Raw genomic sequence first — 22,500 nt, forward strand, 5'->3', positions numbered from 1 at the left:
TGTTGTGTGTGAACATGATCTTACTGTAGTTCTAGACTAAATATCATCATGATCTTACTGTAGTTCTAGACTAAATATCTACATGATCTTACTGTAGTTCTAGACTAAATATACATGATCTTACTGTAGATCTAGACTAAATATCAACATGATCTTACTGTAGATCTAGACTAAATATCAACATGATCTTACTGTAGATCTAGACTAAATATCAACATGATCTTACTGTAGATCTAGACTAAATATCAACATGATCTTACTGTAGATCTAGACTAAATATCAACATGATCTTACTGTAGTTCTAGACTAAATATCAACATGATCTTACTGTAGATCTAGACTAAATATCTACATGATCTTACTGTAGTTCTAGACTAAATATCTACATGATCTTACTGTAGTTCTAGACTAAATATCAACATGATCTTACTGTAGATCTAGACTAAATATCTACATGATCTTACTGTAGATCTAGACTAAATATCAACATGATCTTACTGTAGTTCTAGACTAAATATCTACATGATCTTACTGTAGATCTAGACTAAATATCTACATGATCTTACTGTAGTTCTAGACTAAATATCATCATGATCTTACTGTAGTTCTAGACTAAATATCTACATGATCTTACTGTAGATCTAGACTAAATATCAACATGATCTTACTGTAGTTCTAGACTAAATATCTACATGATCTTACTGTAGATCTAGACTAAATATCTACATGATCTTACTGTAGTTCTAGACTAAATATCAACATGATCTTACTGTAGTTCTAGACTAAACATCTACATGATCTTACTGTAGTTCTAGACTAAATATCTACATGATCTTACTGTAGTTCTAGACTAAATATCAACATGATCTTACTGTAGATCTAGACTAAATATCAACATGATCTTACTGTAGATCTAGACTAAATATCTACATGATCTTACTGTAGATCTAGACTAAATATCTACATGATCTTACTGTAGTTCAACACTAAATATCAACATGATCTTACTGTAGTTCTAGACTAAATATCTACATGATCTTACTGTAGTTCTAGACTAAATATCTACATGATCTTACTGTAGTTCTAGACTAAATATCAACATGATCTTACTGTAGTTCTAGACTAAATATCTACATGATCTTACTGTAGTTCTAGACTAAATATCTACATGATCTTACTGTAGTTCAACACTAAATATCAACATGATCTTACTGTAGTTCTAGACTAAATATCTACATGATCTTACTGTAGTTCTAGACTAAATATCTACATGATCTTACTGTAGATCTAGACTAAATATCAACATGATCTTACTGTAGTTCTAGACTAAATATCTACATGATCTTACTGTAGATCTAGACTAAATATCTACATGATCTTACTGTAGTTCTAGACTAAATATCATCATGATCTTACTGTAGTTCTAGACTAAATATCTACATGATCTTACTGTAGATCTAGACTAAATATCAACATGATCTTACTGTAGTTCTAGACTAAATATCTACATGATCTTACTGTAGATCTAGACTAAATATCTACATGATCTTACTGTAGTTCTAGACTAAATATCAACATGATCTTACTGTAGTTCTAGACTAAACATCTACATGATCTTACTGTAGTTCTAGACTAAATATCTACATGATCTTACTGTAGTTCTAGACTAAATATCAACATGATCTTACTGTAGATCTAGACTAAATATCAACATGATCTTACTGTAGATCTAGACTAAATATCTACATGATCTTACTGTAGATCTAGACTAAATATCTACATGATCTTACTGTAGTTCAACACTAAATATCAACATGATCTTACTGTAGTTCTAGACTAAATATCATCATGATCTTACTGTAGTTCTAGACTAAATATCTACATGATCTTACTGTAGTTCTAGACTAAATATCAACATGATCTTACTGTAGTTCTAGACTAAATATCAACATGATCTTACTGTAGTTCTAGACTAAATATCAACATGATATCAACATAAAATATCTACATTATTTACTCATCTCACCTGCACTAAAACACATTCAGTGTTCCTCACAATCAATAAAAACAGTCAAATACAAACTCAGAATATTATACAAACCTGCAATAATGAAATATGTTAAATAAGAGAAATATCATGTATGTATTTAATCCCATTTTATTAGCTATTTATTGTCTTTGCTGCTGATCTTCAATAATCCAATTCAATCATAATAATAATCATAAACGACACATTTGTGTTTGATTGTAGTTATTGCAGAATAGTGTTGAACTTTCTTCTCCTGCGTCATATTCTTCATGTGATTAGTTTGAGTGGCACCCTCTACTGTACAGACCTGAATCTACATTTCCTTCAGTCTGAAGCGGATTCACTTCACTTTTGGTGTGAAAGGGCTTCTGCATTTATAAAAGAAGAACTTTTTATATTAAAAACAAAAAAGCAAGCCCTGCCCAGATTTAAAAAGTAACTCAAAAGTAACGTAACGTAAGTAATGTAACTAGTTCGGTTTTTAGGGAGTAACACAATATTGGAATGCATTACTTTTAAAAGTAACTTTCCCCAACACTGATCATGTGTTGCAGATTTACATTCTGAATACTTACATTGGTGGCCAAAATTGTTAGAACACCTGACAGATCTGAAAATATTGACCTTTATTGCCTCCAAAACCTGATTTAATTTCATGATGTTCATGTAACATGCAGATGGTTTTTCTGAACACAACAAACATCAGATGAAGTGAGTCGTACTGTTTTATCCACTTTAATATTTGGTTTGTCCACCTTTTACAGTGATTACAGCAGCACATCTCTCTGGTCTAGTGTCAGTATATTTCCAGAGAATCTCAACACTAATGTTATCTCATGCCTTCTGCAACTCAAGCCAAAGTACAATAGATCTGTCCAGTTTATTTTCCAACTCGCCCCAAATTTGCTGGATGGGGTTGAGGTCCTGACTTTGAGGGGCAGTTCGTCATTTTTAGTTCCGGCAATAGTTTGTTTTATGGGAATTGTAACGGCCAATTCAACAAAAACAACTGAAATCTCTTAAATATGCCAAGTGTTCTAACAATTTTGGCCATTTTCATCACGACACTCATTGATGGATTTTGTCTGTGTGAGTGGAGTCAAAGACAAATCACAAACCACTGACAGCAATAAAAACACAAACCAGAGAAATAACACAATAGCACACACACACACAGTAAATCACATACATGCACGCACGCACACACACACACACACACACACACACACACAGTAAATCACATACATACACGCACGCACACACACACGCACGCACTCACGCACACACACACACACACACACACTAACAGTAAATCACACACATACGCACACAAGCACGCACACACACACACCGTAAATCACACACACACACCGTAAATCACACACACACACACACACACACACACACACACACACACACACACACTAACAGTAAATCACACACATACGCACAGACGCACACACACACACACACACACTAACAGTAAATCACACACATACGCACACACGCACGCACACACACACACACACACACACACACACACACACACACACACACACACACACACACACTAACAGTAAATCACACAGACAGTGAGTGAGAGTTGGATCTCAGTGTCCGTCTTCATCCTGCAGCAGATCTGAGTCTGTGATGCTGCTGATAAACCAGCCTGAGCGTGTTTGTTGGTCTAATCTGGTCTAGTCTAGCAACTATTTCTGAGGACGGTTTGTACAAACACATGCAAATGAGTCGACATGAATCCAGCTCTTATTATCCATGATGATTTTATTGACTTCTGATTTGCTCTTTTGTTTTTTTGCGTCTTCTTGAATCAAGAAGTCCATGTGTGGTTTATTAACAGATGTTCACATATTCATGTATGTATCTTTTCATATATTTATATATAGTCATGTATCATTAATATATTTATAATGACATATAAACTGCGGCCGGTTAGTGGGATCGCTTTCTCTTCCCTGGGTTCACAGCGGCCACAAAGATTCACAGTATTTATGCGCAACAAAATGAAACAAACATGAAGAAAAGAGAATTCAAGAGCTCTCAGTCCAAACGCTGTCGCTCCGATTCGTCACGCGGCTGAAAACTTGTTAGTTTACAGAAGATAAGAAAATCATGCATTTCACGGTTCTTTTTTGGAACTTGGAACATGTAAACTTGTCATCATCATCAGTAGTGTTAGAAATGAGTCCGTCTCTGGCGGAGCGGTTCTCCTCCTCACCTGCAGGGGGCGCTGTCTCTCATACAGGTGTGGTGCGACGATTGGCGTCTTTGGAGTCTTTCTGGATGCAGTTGTGCACCTGAAGGAAGTCCGGCTCTCTCTCGGAGTTGTACATCGGTGGCGTGCCATGAGGAGACTTCAGTGCGTACATGGAGATATCGGTGGAGGGCAGCGCTCCGAAGGCCTTGAGTCCCACGGGTGAAGCGTCGCGCGAGTGCGAGGGCTCGGTGGAGCGGCTGGAGGAGCGCGAGCGGCGCCGGTAACGGTAGCGGTAGCTGGGGATTCTGCTGATGGCAGACCCCTGCAGATAGTCTCCTCCCGTGCCGGTCCGAGCGCGGGACACGCGTAACTCCCGGTGCCGGTCGATGAACATGTGAACGGCCAGAACACCCACCATCTCCGCCATGATGAAGGACAGCGCGCCGAAGTAAAAGCTCCATCCGTACGAGTAGCTGTTCTTCTTCGAGTCGCTCTTGGACGGGTCGCCCGCGTTGGCTGATATGTACACGATTATCCCGATGATGTTACTCAGACCTGAGCATCAACACACACACACAGAACATCAATCACACACTGTAAAACAAATCTGTAAAATTTACGGTAAAAAAAAGAATTTTACCCTAAAAAAAAATACGGTAGCAACATTTTAGGATTTAAATACCTTAATTTCATTAACTTGTATAAATGTTACCATTTTTTTTTTTCAACTGCTTACACACATTTTCAAAACTTTGCCTATTTGTGACCCTGGACCACAAAACCAGTCAATTTGTCTAAATTGAGATTTCATCATCTGAGAGCTGAATAAATAATCTGTCCATTGATGTATGGTTTGTTATGATCGGACAATATTTGGCTGAGATACAACTATTTGAAAATCGTTCAAATGAAGTTCTTAGCAATGCATATTACTGATCAAAAATGAAGTTTTGATATATTTACAGTAGGAAATTTACAAAATATATTCATGGAACATGATCTTTCATGATCTGAAAAATTCACGGCAAACACTAAAGCAAGATTGAAATCAAACTTTCTTTTTTACTGTAAGCATTTGTGGTTGTAAATACAGTATTACACAGAACTAAAGAAAAGAGACACAAGCATGTGTAGTTGTGTAGATGTGTGTTTATTGATTGGTTGGCGTTCAGTGAAGCACATGCGAGGAGTTCATTTACAATGAGCTCAAAATTACCAAATGAGCTTTTTAGATTTTCATTATTTCTGCATAAAGACAGATCAGGTCTGATCGATAGCTCATCAGCAGAGTTAAGCATTACAAAAATACATGTATTTACACCATGCTGGTACATGCTATCCTAGCATAACTGGGTCAATCACAAACTTGAAGTAATTTTACATAAAATTAGTTTTGAACCCAAGTTTATTTGTTTTCAGGTTTAAGTTATGTTTAATATGATATCTTCCTGAGCCCATTCTCTTTTCTTAAAGCGAAGAGCAACAGATACAGCAGAACAAACGGAGCTGTAAGCAGCAAAAACTGAGTCAAAGGCTGAGAGTTAGTGTCTGGTTTTGTAGATTTGGTGTGTGCTTCTGCTGTTTGAGAGACAGAGTGTGACGAGGACAGATTTAGTGTGTAAGCAGCTGAAAAACAACTGTAAACACTACTCTTGTGTGTCTCGTGCTTGTTCAGAGTGCAGTGAAGAACAGCAGTTTGTCATAGCACTCGTATATACTGTACATGCATATGCACTTATACACATGAATTTTACACAGTTATGCAACTGAACTGAATCAATCCTCGACTGACTCGAGCTGTAGAATGACACTATTGACTTGTTAGAGCTGCTTTACAGCAGAATGTGAATTTGATGCTATTGTGACGCTGCTGTGAAACAATCTATACTGTAGAAAGCACTTTAGAAACAAAGCTGACTTTCTGATTTGGCTTGTATGCATGTTTTTTTAATTATGTTGTCATGTTAAATCATGTTTTTTTATTATGTTATCATGTTTTTATTGTGTTTTATTGTGTTAGCTGCTTTTTTTCAAGTTATTTTTTAACCTAATCAAAATAACCCAACTGCAATTTGATTGAGATTAATTGGAATGCACAATGAAAAAGCAGGATTTCTGTTTTTTAGTTATGTTTTTGCAAATGAACTTTTCATATATATATATATATATATATATATACATACACACACACACACTGAATATGCATATAAGCCAAGTCAGAAAGTCAGTTTTATTTATAAAGCACTAGTTTGTACAGTATAGATATCATGTAAACAGAAATGCAAGGTGGTAAAAAATCATTTCTTTCTAAAAACACTGAGCTTTGATTACTAAGTGAGCACATGATCGCTGTGTGTAGGCCATCAGTAAATGAGTTTGGCATTAAAATAACAGTGTTTCCCAAATTAAACAAAAGAGCAGCTCGTTTCGAATGATGTGTGTAATGAAGAGAACTGTTGCAAAAAGTTTGTTGTACAAAAGCAAACTGAGTTTAAAGCATGTAATGTGCTTGTAGTTTTGCAGACTTGGTCTAGTGGGCGTCAAGTATCACTTTTAGTGTTTGAGTAATTTGAAAAAACTGCAAAGCTGGTGAAGCGCGCTCACCTGCGGATACAAAGAAGATTCCTGCGCTGAGGATGATGTTGTGTCGAGTCCTGTAGAACTCGCTGGCGGCGACACAGAGACCGGCAATGAACAGCAGGATGACGCTGAGGATGGGGAAAATACTGGAGGCCCGGACCGCACCTGAAACACACACACACACACACACACACACACACGTCATGAGACGCTGGACGTCTGAACCACATCACAGTGTGTTCTGAGCAGGACCTGCCCTCAACAAACAGTCGATCGAAGTCCATTCAGCCAATCAGATTAGAGCTTGATGTCCTGGAATCACTGTGATCAGTCAGTGTTTGAGAAATCAGGATGTGCAGGGTTCCTGTCATTAACTAAAATGATTAAAAACAGTTATTTTCAGCTGCTTACACACATTTTCAAAACTTTGCCTCTTTTTTTCAAAACTTTACACACAAATTCAAGAATTGCACACACAAAATGCAAAATGCCTCACATCTCTTTCAAAATGAAGCACTGCATTCAAAATGTGTCTTGTGTTGCAAATACTTTGCCATAATATTATATTTTTGGGATATATCATAGACACAGTTATTCAAAACCTAAAGCTCTTCTTTCATGAGCTCCTGTGTACATTTCTGTTCAAGATTGAAAGTAATTGGCAGAGAGATGCTGAAAAATTCACGGTAAACACAAAAGCAAGATTGAAATCAAACGTTTTTTACTGTAATCATTTGTGGTTGTGAATACAGTATTACACAGAACGAAAGAAAAGAAACACATTTGTGTAGATGTGTGTTTATAGGCCTGTTCTAAAGCCATGATTGGTTGGGGATAAATGTTACCTTGACAACTATCTGCAATAAGTTTAAATTAAAGCAATAAAATTACTGACTAAAAATAATAATAAAAAAACTAAGGTATCACTTTATTTAAAGCCTTTATGTATAATGCATTATAAAGGGTTATTAAAGGGTATAATGCATTACAATTATTCATTGCATTGCATTGTAAAGCATTATATCTTATCGTAAATAATTATAACTAAATTTAAAATGCATAGTGTAACAATGAATTAATAAGTGTTATAATGTATTAATTGTGGTTATAATTATTCATGAGATTGTACAATGAATTATAATTAATGCATTAAAACTACTTTTATAATGCATTATGCATAAAGGCATTAAGTAAAGTGTTAACTAAAAGTAAAAGATGAAATCAATTTAAAAATAATCAATTAACATAAATAGTAAGTAAAAATGGAACCCAATTAAAATGACTAATGCACATAATGAAATTACTAGATATGGAACAAATCAAAATGAAAACTAAAAATATACACACGCACACACGCACACACACACGCACACGCACACACACACACACACACACACACACACACACTCACTCACACACACACACACACACACACACGCACACGCACACGCACACACACACACACTCACACACACACACACACACACACACACACACACTCACTCGTACATGACCTTCATCACTGTATCTGATTGACACACATTCTCGTCTCGTCTCTCTTGTGTGAAGTCGTTTGTTCTCTAAACTCTCTCCAGTTTCTCTGCTCATCGTTTCTGTGTCTATTAAACTCTGTCTCTTTCTGATTCATGATAATGTTTGTCCTCTGTTCAGTTTATCTGCCTCTCCTCAGCTCAGTTCCTTCATCACTATCATCATCACCATCATCACACACACTGCATTCACACACACAGCAGTCCGAATTACATGACTCTGACCTCTAATCAAGTGTGTGTGTGTGTGTGTGTGTGTGTGTCATAATTATTGATTGACTGATGACATCACAGCATGAGGTCATCACTTCCTGTCAGTCACATGACATCACTGCGAGCCCATCGATCCGTCCGGACCGAGCTTCAGTTCAGGAACACATCGGGCCTCAGAAAAGAAAATCGTTGTTTTATTCTAAAACTGAAAACTGTGTACAGTCACGATAATCTTTATATATGTGCTTCATGCAGCTGAGTATTAAGATTCAAGATTCAAGATTTTTATTTGTCACATACACAATTATACAGAGTATAACCAGCAGTGAAATGTAGGTCAGGTCCGCTCTAAGGACAGTGCAATTATATAGAATACAAATATTAAGAAGAAGAAAAGTAGAAAATATAAAAGAATAAAATAAATAAAGATAAAACATATAAATATAAATGTGCAGGTCAGTATGTTGTTGACTTAAATAGTAATAAAGAGGAATGTGCAAAAAAGTTGTACAGGGTATTTAAATAGCAGCAATATGAGGTAGAGAAAAATTATGAATAGCTTATTGATATGAATAGCTTATTGATATTACAGCATCTTAGTCTCTTTCATTCTGCGTGGATGAGGAGGCAGGGCAGGGCCTTTCAGAGTTCTGACCCATATAAACTGCAGTGAAATATTTATAGAAATAAGTGACCTAATTAAAGACTTTAAAGAGCAGCAGCAGCTCTGAGCAGCAAACCATCATCCTCTCTCTCTCTCTCTCTCTCTCTCTCTCTCACACACACACACACACACACACACACACACACACGTTGGTTTTTGTGGTTTATGGGGACTCTCCATAGGCGTAATGGTTTTTATACTGAACAAACTGTGTGTGCTATTGCCCTACACCAACCCTACACCTAAACTTAGCCCTCACAGGAGACTTTGTGCATTTTTAGATTTTCAAAAAAAACACCATTTAGTATGTTTTTTAAGCCTTTTGAATTACGGGGACATAGGCAGTGTCCTCATAAACCACCTTCATATTGTAATACCTCTGTCATACCCATGTCATTATACACATTTGTGTCCTCATAAACCACATAAACATGCACACACACACACACACACACACACACACACGCTCTTCATCTCACCATCATCACACACACACACACACACACACACACATATGCGTTTGACTTACGCAGGAAATACTCTGCTGCATCGGCTTCATAGTCGGCGTCTTCAGGAAAGTGATCAATGTGTTTACACATGCCTTTAAAATTACCTGAGAAAGAGAGAACGAGAGAGAGAGAGAGAGACTTATTGCTTTGGCAACATTGTGATATGTTACACAGTCATGCCAATAAAACTCATTTGAATTCAATTCAATTGAATTGAGAGAGAGAGAGAGAGACATTAGTAAAGCAAGCTGTTCAGTGATGATCTCTGTTTCTGCTGGTGAAGTTCAGAAAAAGCATCATGTTTAACCGCTGAACTCTCTGTCAGGAACTAAACTACCCATGATCCTCAGATCCACCAATCAGAGAAGACGCTGTTACCATGGAAACACAAATGATGGCAAAAGTGCTCAACAGTGACCTCATAAAGTACTCTGAATGACGTCATCGGGTCTCTCTGCACACTATAGCTACTCCAGCAAGATTGAAATGAATGCTTTTATTGATCAAGGATGCATTAAAGTGACAGTAAAGACATTTATATTATAATGCAACAAAAGATTTCTATTTCAAATAACTGCTGATCTTTTGAACTTTCTATTCATCTGTGAATCCTGAAAAATAAAATGTATCACAGTTTCCAGAAAAACATTGGGCAACACAACTGTTTCAACACTGATAATAATCAGATATGTTTTATATTTTAAAAAATATATTAAATGTTGTTTTCCAAAAGGTGAGGCAGGCCAGCTTTAGCATTCCCCTCCAGCCTCAAATAATGAGTGTTGTTGCTGATGTGGGTTTGACCTCTGACCTCTGACCCCTGTCACATGATCTCTCTTCCCCTGTAGGATGACTGAGCTTCTCTGTACAGAATCTCTCTCTCTCTTCTGCTGCTGTACGCATGTATGTTGCATAACTGCATTACATAATTCACTGTTCTCCACACGTGAGTGTGTGTCAGTGATTAGGAGCATGTCTAACAGGATTACCCTTATTCCACTGATCTCTGAGATGGGCTTGCCCGCACACACACACACACACACACACACACACACACACACACACACACTGTGAGTTACGCTGCGGACTGTCATCACCTTTCAGCGGGTGTGAAATGTTCTCAGTGGAGCTGGAAACGTCTCAATACCCATCTCACTCTAATAAACACAGACGCACCTGTCTCACGCTAATATAAACTAACTGTCTCACTGCATCAGCACCTGTCTCACCCTTCCAGGCGTAAAGACTTACTTTGATAGATTGACTGTAGTAATAGTATGAGAGTCTGAGAAGAAACACACACACACACACACACACACACACACACACACAATTCGCATCTCGAACGCAGGCAAGGCTGTTAAACTTCACTGAATCAGCACCACAAAAGGGAACGCAAAAGTATAAATCAGACTCGTTTGGATCACAGAATCCAAAGCCCTCTCCACCGCAGTCCTGAGGGGTCAAAGGTTAAAAGCTTCATCTGATCTCAGACCTGCTGACAGACAGAAGAGCATGGATCTGAGGTCATCCTAACCAAACCAGTCTTCTGCTGTAACTCACTGCTTGTCAGATCCTGCCGCTTTTGAAAGCTCTGCTCCTGTATCCTTTCAGCTGATTGACTCTTATTCATAAACAAGCAGATTTCATGCAAATGATTTAAATTCAGTGTTTCAGTCACCATTGCAACAGCACATCATTTACAGATTCAGCATCTACCAGAATACATAATTTCACATGTAAACTAATTGCTTTGCATGTTTTGTTTACAGAAACACTCCAAAATATTGCGGTCAGCAAGATATTTTAATGTTTCTTAAAGAATTATCTTCTGCTCACCAAGGCTGTATTCATTTGATCCAAAATACAGTAAAAACAGTTATAATGTGAAATATTTTTACTATTTAAATCAGCTGTTTTCTGTGTGAATATGTGTTAAACTGTAATGTATTTCTGTGATCTGCAGCTGTATTTTCAGCATCATTACTCCAGTCTTCAGTGTCACATGATCTTCAGAAATCATAATAATATACTGATTTACTGATCAACAAACATTTCTGATTATTTTCAATGTTGAACACAGTTGTGCTGCTCAATATTGTTTTCTGGAGACTGTGATATATTTTATTTTTCAGGATTCACAGATGAATAGAAAGCTCAAAAGAACAGCATTTATTTGAAACATAAATCTTTTGTTGCATTTTAAATGTCTTTACTGTCACTTTTGAGCAATTGCTGAATAAAAGTACTTTATTTATTTATTTAGTTTTATCTTACTGACCCCAAATGTTACAGTAAGTGAGAAACTGCTCAAAAACCATTAAATATAGGCTACTAATAACTAAGTTTATATAACTGAACATACACGATTTGGACACAAGAACGATACTCTTCTATTATTAGATGCACTTTAAGTACCACTTCAGGTCAGATTATGGACTATAACTTACATACAGAAACACTTCTGATATTAATCAATAATGTTCATCCAGATAAAATCAAACATAAAGCCATCAATCTAATCAAATCTCTGCAGTCATAACATAGAAACCCTGGAACAGAACTAAAAAAATCTAAGTGAGTCCAGAACAAAAAATAAAACCTAATGTATCAGATGAACAATTAGATGAACATCAAATAGAATCAGATCAAAGTTAGCAATCTTCTAAACGACTCAAATACAGAAGCAGAGACACGTTTATGTGTCACAGTTATTTGTGCAGTTCATAATCAGACTCTGATAATGATGTGTTTCCAGTATAATATGTGTATTTGATCAGTCTGATCAGTTTCATCTGGTTTAAATGTCAGGATAACCAGACATTTAAACCAGACTTTATTCTAATATAAAAGATCAAATCCTGAAGCTCCAGTGAGGTCACAGAGGTCACAGGTGACCGCTGTCTGGACAGTGACATAACAGGCCATCAAACCTCCGGACAGAACATTGATCCAGCCTCAGAAATACTCATGTGTTATGCACAACATGAAAATTAAAAGCTGATGAGTTCATATTTATATTTATACGGATCATATTTTAGAGCTTGCTTTGCCTAATGATGTCCTGTATGTGAATGTGAGGTTCATGTCAGGACAGACTTCACTAAAACAACTAAAACAAAGACGGATGCCGACAGCAGCTGCGTAACTCGGTGAAAAAGTGGAAAAGTGCATCTGCTGTTGTCTCTCACATCAAAATCCAGACACATATTTGTTTAGATCTGTTCTGGCACCTGTGCAGATTTCTCTCCTGATTCAGACCAGAACACTTTTTCACTGGAGGAAGAGATATTATGGATTATAGACTCTATGGTATTTGAGTTAAAAACATCTTAATGCTGGATGTGTTTCAGCTTTAGTCTTCTCCAGATGTTAACTGATGGACTGGAGTGGTGTGGATTATTGTGATGTTTTTATCAGCTGTTTGGACTCTCATTCTGACGGCACCCATTCACTGCAGAGCATCCATTGCTGAGACACTGATGCAGAGACACATTTCTCCAGATCTGATGAAGAAACACACTCCTCTACATATGATGGCCTGAAGGTGAAGACATTTTCAGCAAATGTTTACTCATCGGGTCAACCATTCCTTTAATACTATCCCGCAGGAGTGTAGTCTATAGGGAAATACAATTGAGTCAGACCCTCGACACACACAGCAAGCACCGGATCTGATCGGAACAAAACTAAATCAGAAACTCATTCATCCAGCAGCTCCAGAGAGTCTCACGGTCAGCTGTCAATCACTCTGTGGCTCAAAGTGCATCTCGAAGCTTGTTTAAAGATGTGGACAGAATATATGAATGCATCCAAAGATAAAATATGGAAGAATCTTAATGCAGCAGCTGTTTAGCTCTGAGAAAGACAACAAAAGCATCACAAATGTACTCCGTATGACTTGTGCGCTTCACTCTTTAAAATAAGGGCCAGTGATGCCACAGAAAAAACATTTTTTGTTCACCAAAGAACCTTTAAGTGATCCAAATTCTTTTTCTTAGTGTGAAGATCATCTAAAGAACCTTTTTTCCATGAATCTTCAAGGATCTTCACGGAACCATCATCCATGGATTGATTATATTTAATATTCCAAGCCTTCTATAGATTTTCAGCAAATAATGGCTTAAATTTGGATCTGTTTTTTATACAAAACTACCGTATGACCTCAGCAGACTTGGAATACAGCGCACAAGACATACGTATGATGAACTACAAAGAGTTGCATGAATGTTCTCCAGAACTTCTCCGTTCAGATGCGGTTCTGCTCGGAGACCCTACCTTCCAGACAGCAGGTCCTCCACAGGCCAGAATGGGTCATCACCTCCTCGTTCTTCTTGCTGGTCTCGTTCTCGTTAGTACTCTTTATTTTGCAGACCCCGCGTGAGTAGAGCCAGTAGTCCGTCCCCACCGCGATGGTCATCAGACTGAAGGCGGCGAAGGCGCCCACCGTGGTCAGGAGCATCTGGACGGCGCGCTCAAACACGCCCATGTTGCCGCATTCTACGAAAGGGGAGCCCCCTTTCCTCTTGATGTATAGGAAATAAATATTTGTGGATTTAAGAGGACAAAAAATAAGAAGAAACGGGGCGAGGGCCCTCGAGAAGGAAGAGAAACAGCAGGCCGCTTCTATACCTACACTTACATACTAATGCAACTCATCAAGCGATGAACTTGACCCAGATAGCACATGTGCATCTGTTAAAGATCGCTTGATCTGGAAAGCATCTGCTGTGTGCAAACATCTGACATACATCTGTAAGATGCCAGTTTTACATACATTCTAAATCTAAAGACATCTCATAGACGTCTATTTGACATCTGAGGAGACGTCGTTTAGACCTATCTCAGATTAAAATAATATGTCTTGCAGATGTAAATCCAGAGTCAAACAGACGTCTGTAGGCGTGCTGTCAGGGGAGCGACTCTCCAAGCGTTGAATGGGAATGGAACGATAAACGATAAACTCATCTTCACTCAATCAGGCCTGTTCTCGATCCGATCCAGCTGTCTACTGAGGGCATGAGAGAGAGACTGAAGGCTCCCGGTGAAACGGTGAATCCTTCACGTTTCCGAGCCGCTGCCGGTCCAGCAGTCGCGCTCGCGCTCGCGCATCCATGAACCTAATATTCCAAGAATGGATTCAAACACTGTTTGGGCTGAAAATCATTCAGAGTTGCGACGCGTCAGTGAAATCAATCCATCCTGGCGATTGTTGAAGAAAAAAGCGGATAGCTTATTAGAATGAAAAAAATGAAACGTGAAATCACTCGCTTGCCTTTTGTCCTAAAATTCTGGTCTGCAGTTTCCATAGGTGGCCTTTATTCCGTCGAATGCTTCGTGAATCTGGTCCGAAGAAGCGACGCTCCACAGCAGCCCTGCTGTTCTCCCGTTCACCGAACCGCTCACATCACACCCGGTGCCCGTCTCGCAGCCCACCGGCGCCATCAAACACACATACAGGCGAAGAAAACCGAATCACGACGCACGCACAAACCCGTCTCACCGAACGGAACAGCGGCGCTGAATGAACGGCTGATTCTTCTGCTCGGTGTCTGCTTCCAGTCTGTCTGTCTGTCTGAGAGATCTTCGACCACGCTTTAATTTGGCGTCAGAAACCTCACGGTCCTTCAGAATTCCTCGAAGAATTCCAGAACGATGCGGATGCTGTTCCTCCAGATGCGTGACTGAGGAACATCTGGAGCTGAAGGCCCAGACAGTCTCTCATCTCAGTCTTCCAGACCTCAGATCTGGCGCTTGATCACATTTGAGGTTTTATTTCGTTAAAACTAGCCTGTGTGGTATTTGTAGGCGACTGCTGGTGTTTTGCAGTAGTGAGGATCACTGGAGGACTGATGGATGCTCTGCAGCTGGTGCTGAGGCTGGACGGATCCCGCTGTTACCAAGGCGACTGTCTCCCTCTCGCGATGGATTCAGCGTTAGAGATGTGAGAGCATCACAGCACAACCTTCGTTTACATGTCAGCAGCACGCGTGATGCTCGTGACAGACAGCTGGACTGTAATCATTGTATCTCTGCTCAGATCGTCTCAGTGAGGTCAGGATGAGAGAGAAGCGAGGCAGCAGGAGCCATCGGTGCTCCAGAGCAGAGCAGAGGACACACTTTACATGCAGGACGCGCCGAGCAGCAGCCAGTGCGGCACACAGAGATCAAGAAGATTTATGAATTTAGAATACAATGCAGTGACGTCACGCGAAAGCAGGCTCGCGATTGGCTGCGACTCTGGCTGATGGTGCTGCAGTTGATGTGTCTGTGTTCCTCATTTCTCCATGTCTCACATCACACACACACACACACACACACACACACACACACACACACACCATCAACATCAGACTGAAGAAGCACACGTCACAAGCAGAAAAATGAAGGAGAAATATGGAAATCAAATTTGCATCGAATAAAACTTCTTTTCTTTTTTTAAAAAACACTTTTTTATTATTTATTTATCTTTTACTTTTTTATATAAAATGCATTGAGAAACAGAAGAACATAAACTGAAAGTAAATAATGCAATAAAAGGTCAAAGTAAAGTTACTTTTGCCACTTCTCCTGTAACATTAAACATGCAAAAGTAAGTCTTGGACTGATCTACAGTGATGTTAATGTAATAACTTTTGTTAATATAATTATAATTTTTTTAATTGCTAGAACTCATTTCTCAATACTCTCTTTATCAAATCTCTTCTCACTGTTCTTCTAACCAGTTTTCATCTTTGCATATTTCACATCCAAAATGCACTAAAACTAGCAAAACCCTTCATACTGTTCTTTGTAACAGTAATAGCCTAGAAAACACTTTCAACAGCAACATCACATCATGTTTTCTTTTGTAAAATGTCTTTACAAAAGAAGAATGAGACTCTCTGCTGTTTCAGAAGTGAGGTCAATCTTACAAAATCTGCATTTGTGGCCATGATGTCCTCAGCTGTGAAACATCAGATACAAATGTAATATAAAAACACAGTCAGTTTTCATTGAGGGTTAGATTACAATATTTATAATTAGCTCCATATAAAAACAATAGAAGTCTATAGAACGTTTCTATTTAGTAAATGTGTGAGTGTGTGTGTGTGTGTGTGTGTGTGTGTGTGTGTGTGACTGTGTGTGTGTGTGTGTGTGTGTGTGTGTGTGTGTGAGTGGTTCAATCAGAGTATCTGGCAGCTCTCACATGCTGGTTTATTTGCTCGTTCTGTCATCAAACACACAATTCACAGCAGCTATTAGATGGATTACAGCAACTGAGCAAACAGCTGTCTGTCTGTGTGTGTGTGTGTGTCTGCTTAATTCCTCTCAGCATCATTGATAACTGACTTTCAGTGTTGTGTCTCTCAGTCAGTGTGGGAGGGTGTATGAGAGCGTCTGTGCTCAAGTTTGAAGTGTAAATCAAGCATTTTGAAGTGTTCCTGCAGCTCAAACAGTAGATCATGGCCCTAAAGTCAAAGTTCAATTCACAGAGAATGCATGAACTGATGTGCCTTCAATTCAACGTAAGCTGCTTTGGAGAAAATATTCTGACAAATGCATAAATGAAAATGATGCTGTCACACACACACACACACACACACACACACGGTCAGCTGAACATGTGAGTGCAGGTGTGTGTGAGTTTGACTGGAGCATACATGCGGCTGCAGATGTGCTGACTCTCCAGTTTCCATGGGAACATCTTCATCTGCGCAGCATCCATTCATTCATTCATTCATTCATTCATGTGTCAGAGTGTGTTCATGTGTGTGTGTCCTTCACTGCACCTGTCTGCTGTGCGTCATGCCTGCACTCACATCACATCAGCAGCCTTGACTCAGTGTGTGTGTGTGTGCGCTTTCACAAAACAAGAATCAAGACTTGAAAGATCAAGTTTACAGAATACTAAACAAGCAGAATATCTGAACCTGCCTAAAAATATTAAAGCTATTACTAAAGACATCTTACACAGTCCACGTGTCTTGTGTTTCATGTGTTCTCATGTCAATGCACTGAGAAGAACATTATTTAATATTATTCTTTAGCATTCTGCAGACGTCATACAGTGAAATGAGAGTGAGTAAATAATGACAGAACGATCAACTTTGGAAGAGAGCTGCTTTAAATCCAGAATGACTGTTAATTCACTAATAAAGGATTGAATGTGAGAAAGAAACAGCAATAACTGCACAGTGAGCACTGAATCTGAACTATCATAGATACACACGTGTGAACATCGGTGAGTGCAACATGTTCCTGGATCAACTTTCCAAGCAACCAATCAGAATTGAGGGATAAGTTTACAGGAAATGTCAGTTATAGCTTTACAACCAGAGTCAGGTGCTTCTACACCCGTGTTATTCAACTATCATTTCCCTCTGATTTTAGGGATAAATTATGGGCAGGGGTAGGTTTTAGGGGTAGGTCTATGTTTTTGGACAATATTGTTGATCCAGGAACAAAGTCTTGGCAAACTCCCAGCACCTGTGAACATCAGTCAGGCTTGAGGATCAGTGCTGCCTTCTGCTGGAGACACACTGAAGCTCCTGCAGCATCTGGATCAGAATGATCTGGATCAGGTAACCCATTCTGTGCTGGTTTTTCAAAGCAAAATAGGATTGGCTCACCCTGATCCAGATACACACTTTTTCAGATTTCCAAATCTGGATTACTAGTGCTCTACGGAGTCCCTAAAGGGACATGATGATGGAGAAAATAAATGAATGGGGCAGGGGATGGATGCCAATGTTTTGCATTGCATTTACACACATAACTACTTCCTGTCTGATGATTGTGCCAATGTACTTTACTCATGAAGGAGAAGGAGAAGGTCCACAGAAACACATGAAGGAGAAGGAGAAGGTCCACAGACTCATGAAGGAGAAGGAGAAGGTCCACAGACTCATGAAGGAGAAGGAGAAGGTCCACAGACTCATGAAGGAGAAGGAGAAGGTCCACAGACTCATGAAGGAGAAGGAGAAGGTCCACAGACTCATGAAGGAGAAGGAGAAGGTCCACAGACTCATGAAGGAGAAGCAGAAGGTCCACAGACTCATGAAGGAGAAGGAGAAGGTCCACAGACTCATGAAGGAGAAGGAGAAGGTCCACAGACTCATGAAGGAGAAGGAGAAGGTCCACAGACTCATGAAGGAGAAGGAGAAGGTCCACAGACTCATGAAGGAGAAGGAGAAGGTCCACAGACTCATGAAGGAGAAGGAGAAGGTCCACAGACTCATGAAGGAGAAGGAGAAGGTCCACAGACTCATGAAGGAGAAGCAGAAGGTCCACAGACTCATGAAGGAGAAGGAGAAGGTCCACAGACTCATGAAGGAGAAGGAGAAGGTCCACAGACTCATGAAGGAGAAGGAGAAGGTCCACAGACTCATGAAGGAGAAGCAGAAGGTCCACAGACTCATGAAGGAGAAGGAGAAGGTCCACAGACTCATGAAGGAGAAGCAGAAGGTCCACAGACTCATGAAGGAGAAGGAGAAGGTCCACAGACTCATGAAGGAGAAGGAGAAGGTCCACAGACTCATGAAGGAGAAGGAGAAGGTCCACAGACTCATGAAGGAGAAGCAGAAGGTCCACAGACTCATGAAGGAGAAGGAGAAGGTCCACAGACTCATGAAGGAGAAGGAGAAGGTCCACAGACTCATGAAGGAGAAGCAGAAGGTCCACAGACTCATGAAGGAGAAGCAGAAGGTCCACAGACTCATGAAGGAGAAGCAGAAGGTCCACAGACTCATGAAGGAGAAGGAGAAGGTCCACAGACTCATGAAGGAGAAGCAGAAGGCCCACAGACTCATGAAGGAGAAGGAGAAGGTCCACAGACTCATGAAGGAGAAGCAGAAGGTCCACAGACTCATGAAGGAGAAGGAGAAGGTCCACAGACTCATGAAGGAGAAGGAGAAGGTCCACAGACTCATGAAGGAGAAGCAGAAGGTCCACAGACTCATGAAGGAGAAGCAGAAGGTCCACAGACTCATGAAGGAGAAGCAGAAGGTCCACAGACTCATGAAGGAGAAGGAGAAGGTCCACAGACTCATGAAGGAGAAGGAGAAGGTCCACAGACTCATGAAGGAGAAGCAGAAGGTCCACAGACTCATGAAGGAGAAGGAGAAGGTCCACAGACTCATGAAGGAGAAGCAGAAGGTCCACAGACTCATGAAGGAGAAGGAGAAGGTCCACAGACTCATGAAGGAGAAGCAGAAGGCCCACAGACTCATGAAGGAGAAGGAGAAGGTCCACAGACTCATGAAGGAGAAGCAGAAGGTCCACAGACTCATGAAGGAGAAGGAGAAGGTCCACAGACTCATGAAGGAGAAGGAGAAGGTCCACAGACTCATGAAGGAGAAGCAGAAGGTCCACAGACTCATGAAGGAGAAGCAGAAGGTCCACAGACTCATGAAGGAGAAGCAGAAGGTCCACAGACTCATGAAGGAGAAGGAGAAGGTCCACAGACTCATGAAGGAGAAGCAGAAGGCCCACAGACTCATGAAGGAGAAGGAGAAGGTCCACAGACTCATGAAGGAGAAGCAGAAGGTCCACAGACTCATGAAGGAGAAGCAGAAGGTCCACAGACTCATGAAGCACGGCTCTCTTCACTCGGCACTGACCGCTGATCACATGACCACAGCACTTCATTTAATTAACATCTTGTGTTTCAGACTATAATATTAATTACAATGATCCTGTTACACCAGATCTGGTCAACAGCAGCACTCTCTTTCATAAAGGAGTTAGATGATGTCCTAAACTTTATGTGTATGATGAGTAACTTAATATTATATATTATATTATTATTATTATATTATATCCACAAACCTTCCATTTAAACCCAGCTTCTGATCATTTATTATTAATATAACTTCAAAAAGTCTCCTCCAAAGATACATCTCGTATTATAGAAGGGTTTTGTAATAATTATTATTTTTATTCTGCTCATATGTTCTGTATTTAATTATATTTCTGCTTTAAAAGAAAAAAAAGAAAACAATAGTTGTGTTGAAATAATAGTAAGTGTGCTGGTGTCGGAGTCAAATATTCTTCTTTGAAGATTTATGCGATTGTTAAAACAAATAGAACCAACATTTTAATTTGTAGTTATTTTATTTTATTTGTTTTCCTTTCGGCGGGAACTCGGCTCTCTCTCCGCCGGAAGACACCGGTTGATCTGTGACGCAGAACGTACGCGACTTCCGCTAACAACACCGTGACATGTGCTTCCTTTATGCCTTTGATGGCTAAGCGCTACTTCTTTAATATCACACACTTTTTTATTATGCTAATATTAAAATATGGGTGTGATGGATTGAAATACAAAGCAGAAGATGAAGAATTTTCGCCAGTCAGAATTCCGCTGCCAGAGATGTTTCTGTTATGAGGAGACACCAACATCCGCGGCTCTGCCTTTAGCGGAAGCGTACTGGACAGCTTGGATCACGTGTGCCTTTTTAAATTTAAATGTACAACAAGAACATTCACACATAAATATACATAAAGAGGATTTATTAAATGCACTCACTGTTATAATCATTGTAGCATCAAAGTAAATAAAAAAATAAAAAAAAAATTATATCCAGGGAATGTGAATTAACAAAAGCAAAGGTTTAGAGTAATATGTATATTCGTTTTGCCTTTTTATGTTTTTGATCTTTTTTATTATCTTTTAAAAAATGTATTTATTTTTCAATCTTTTTTTATTATTATGTTTTATCCATAAGCTCCGGCGAGAGCGGCGCGGCGAGTCTTGGGCGGTGAGAGCGTCGAGGAGAGTTGAAATCAGGTCAACTTTATGGTAATGAGCTATGACGCGGTTGGGCGGCAACCAATCGGAATGTAGAAGTCCTCCACTTGAGAGGGTTCCAGAGAACGCAGTCCTGTAAACTTTGGTTCCGACCACATTAGTTCCCAAGCAAAATGGAAGAGAGATTAGTTATTGCTGTGGCGGGTTTCCCGATAATAATTGACGTGTCCCTGTTTGTGTACAGGGACATAAATAAATAAAAATTATAGGGGACATTTTCCCGCTACAACGTGTATTTTTCAGCGGGAATGCAATTTATTTGCTCAAAACAACACCTTCAATCTGGACAGTTTGTAATGTAGGCTGCACACAAATTAATGTTAATTAAAGACCAAGGCTAGTAAATGTCTCCTATAATGTTGAAATTAGACTAGCACTTATCCATGAACACAAATCCACACCACACAAATGGCTTTTAATTGGTTTATTTGGTTAGCAAACATGTAACTACAATTAAGTTCTTTCCATCGATCAATTTCTCACTTTCACATTTCAAATATTAACTTATACTCTACTTGTGGTCAGTCTGCACAAGATCAACCTGCTTGTTTCCTTTGCGGCTCCTTTAAATACAAGACGAGCATACGATCTACGTCAGAGCGTCAGCGCGTCCACGAATCTTTTCTACAGCGTCGCAGTCAGGGCAGCCAGGGTGGATTTTGACGCTCTCGCCGCCGGCGGTGTGAACGCACAGTAAGCGTAGGCCATCTTTTCTTGTCTCGATAATTAGTTTAATCGATTTACCGCAGCACGGTTTTTGTTCTAACACTCACACTCCAATACAGTAGGTGGCGATAATGCACCTCAATGTTGGTGCTACCCGCCATAAAATCGAGGAAGAAGAAGAAGAAGGTTTTTGTTCTGACATTGCAGTCTCTCTTTACAGCGGCTCTGGCGCTGCTGTCTCACGACAGTCGCGGACGCTTTACGGCAGAGCGGTGGCTGC

At 39.5% G+C, this 22,500-nt stretch overlaps 2 protein-coding genes across 2 annotated transcripts in view; one reads left to right on the forward strand and one right to left on the reverse strand.

Moving 5' to 3' along the window:
- Positions 1-4,287: 4,287 nt before the first annotated feature.
- On the reverse strand, positions 4,288-14,258 carry cacng2b (calcium channel, voltage-dependent, gamma subunit 2b; the record flags this gene model as incomplete). Its single annotated transcript, XM_079377367.1, has 4 exons — positions 14,042-14,258; positions 9,784-9,867; positions 6,852-6,992; positions 4,288-4,802 (listed from the first exon to the last, which is right to left on the reverse strand). Exons 1-4 carry the CDS (start codon positions 14,250-14,252, stop codon positions 4,288-4,290), a joined length of 951 nt encoding a protein of 316 aa, XP_079233493.1. The 5' UTR covers positions 14,253-14,258.
- Positions 14,259-20,182: 5,924 nt separating this feature from the next.
- LOC306844760 (protein CutA homolog) overlaps positions 20,183-22,500 on the forward strand; it is a gene marked incomplete at its 5' end in the record, with an annotated part of 5,981 nt that continues 3,663 nt past the window's right edge. The window contains 2 exons of the mRNA XM_079377139.1: positions 20,183-20,320; positions 22,441-22,500. The exon at positions 22,441-22,500 is cut by the window's right edge and continues 3 nt beyond it. Coding sequence (XP_079233265.1) covers positions 20,183-20,320; positions 22,441-22,500 — 198 coding nt within the window. The remainder of the gene's footprint in view (positions 20,321-22,440) is intronic.

The sequence above is a fragment of the Barbus barbus genome, assembly GCF_936440315.1.
Source record: "Barbus barbus genome assembly, chromosome: 25".
Taxonomy (NCBI): domain Eukaryota; kingdom Metazoa; phylum Chordata; class Actinopteri; order Cypriniformes; family Cyprinidae; genus Barbus; species Barbus barbus.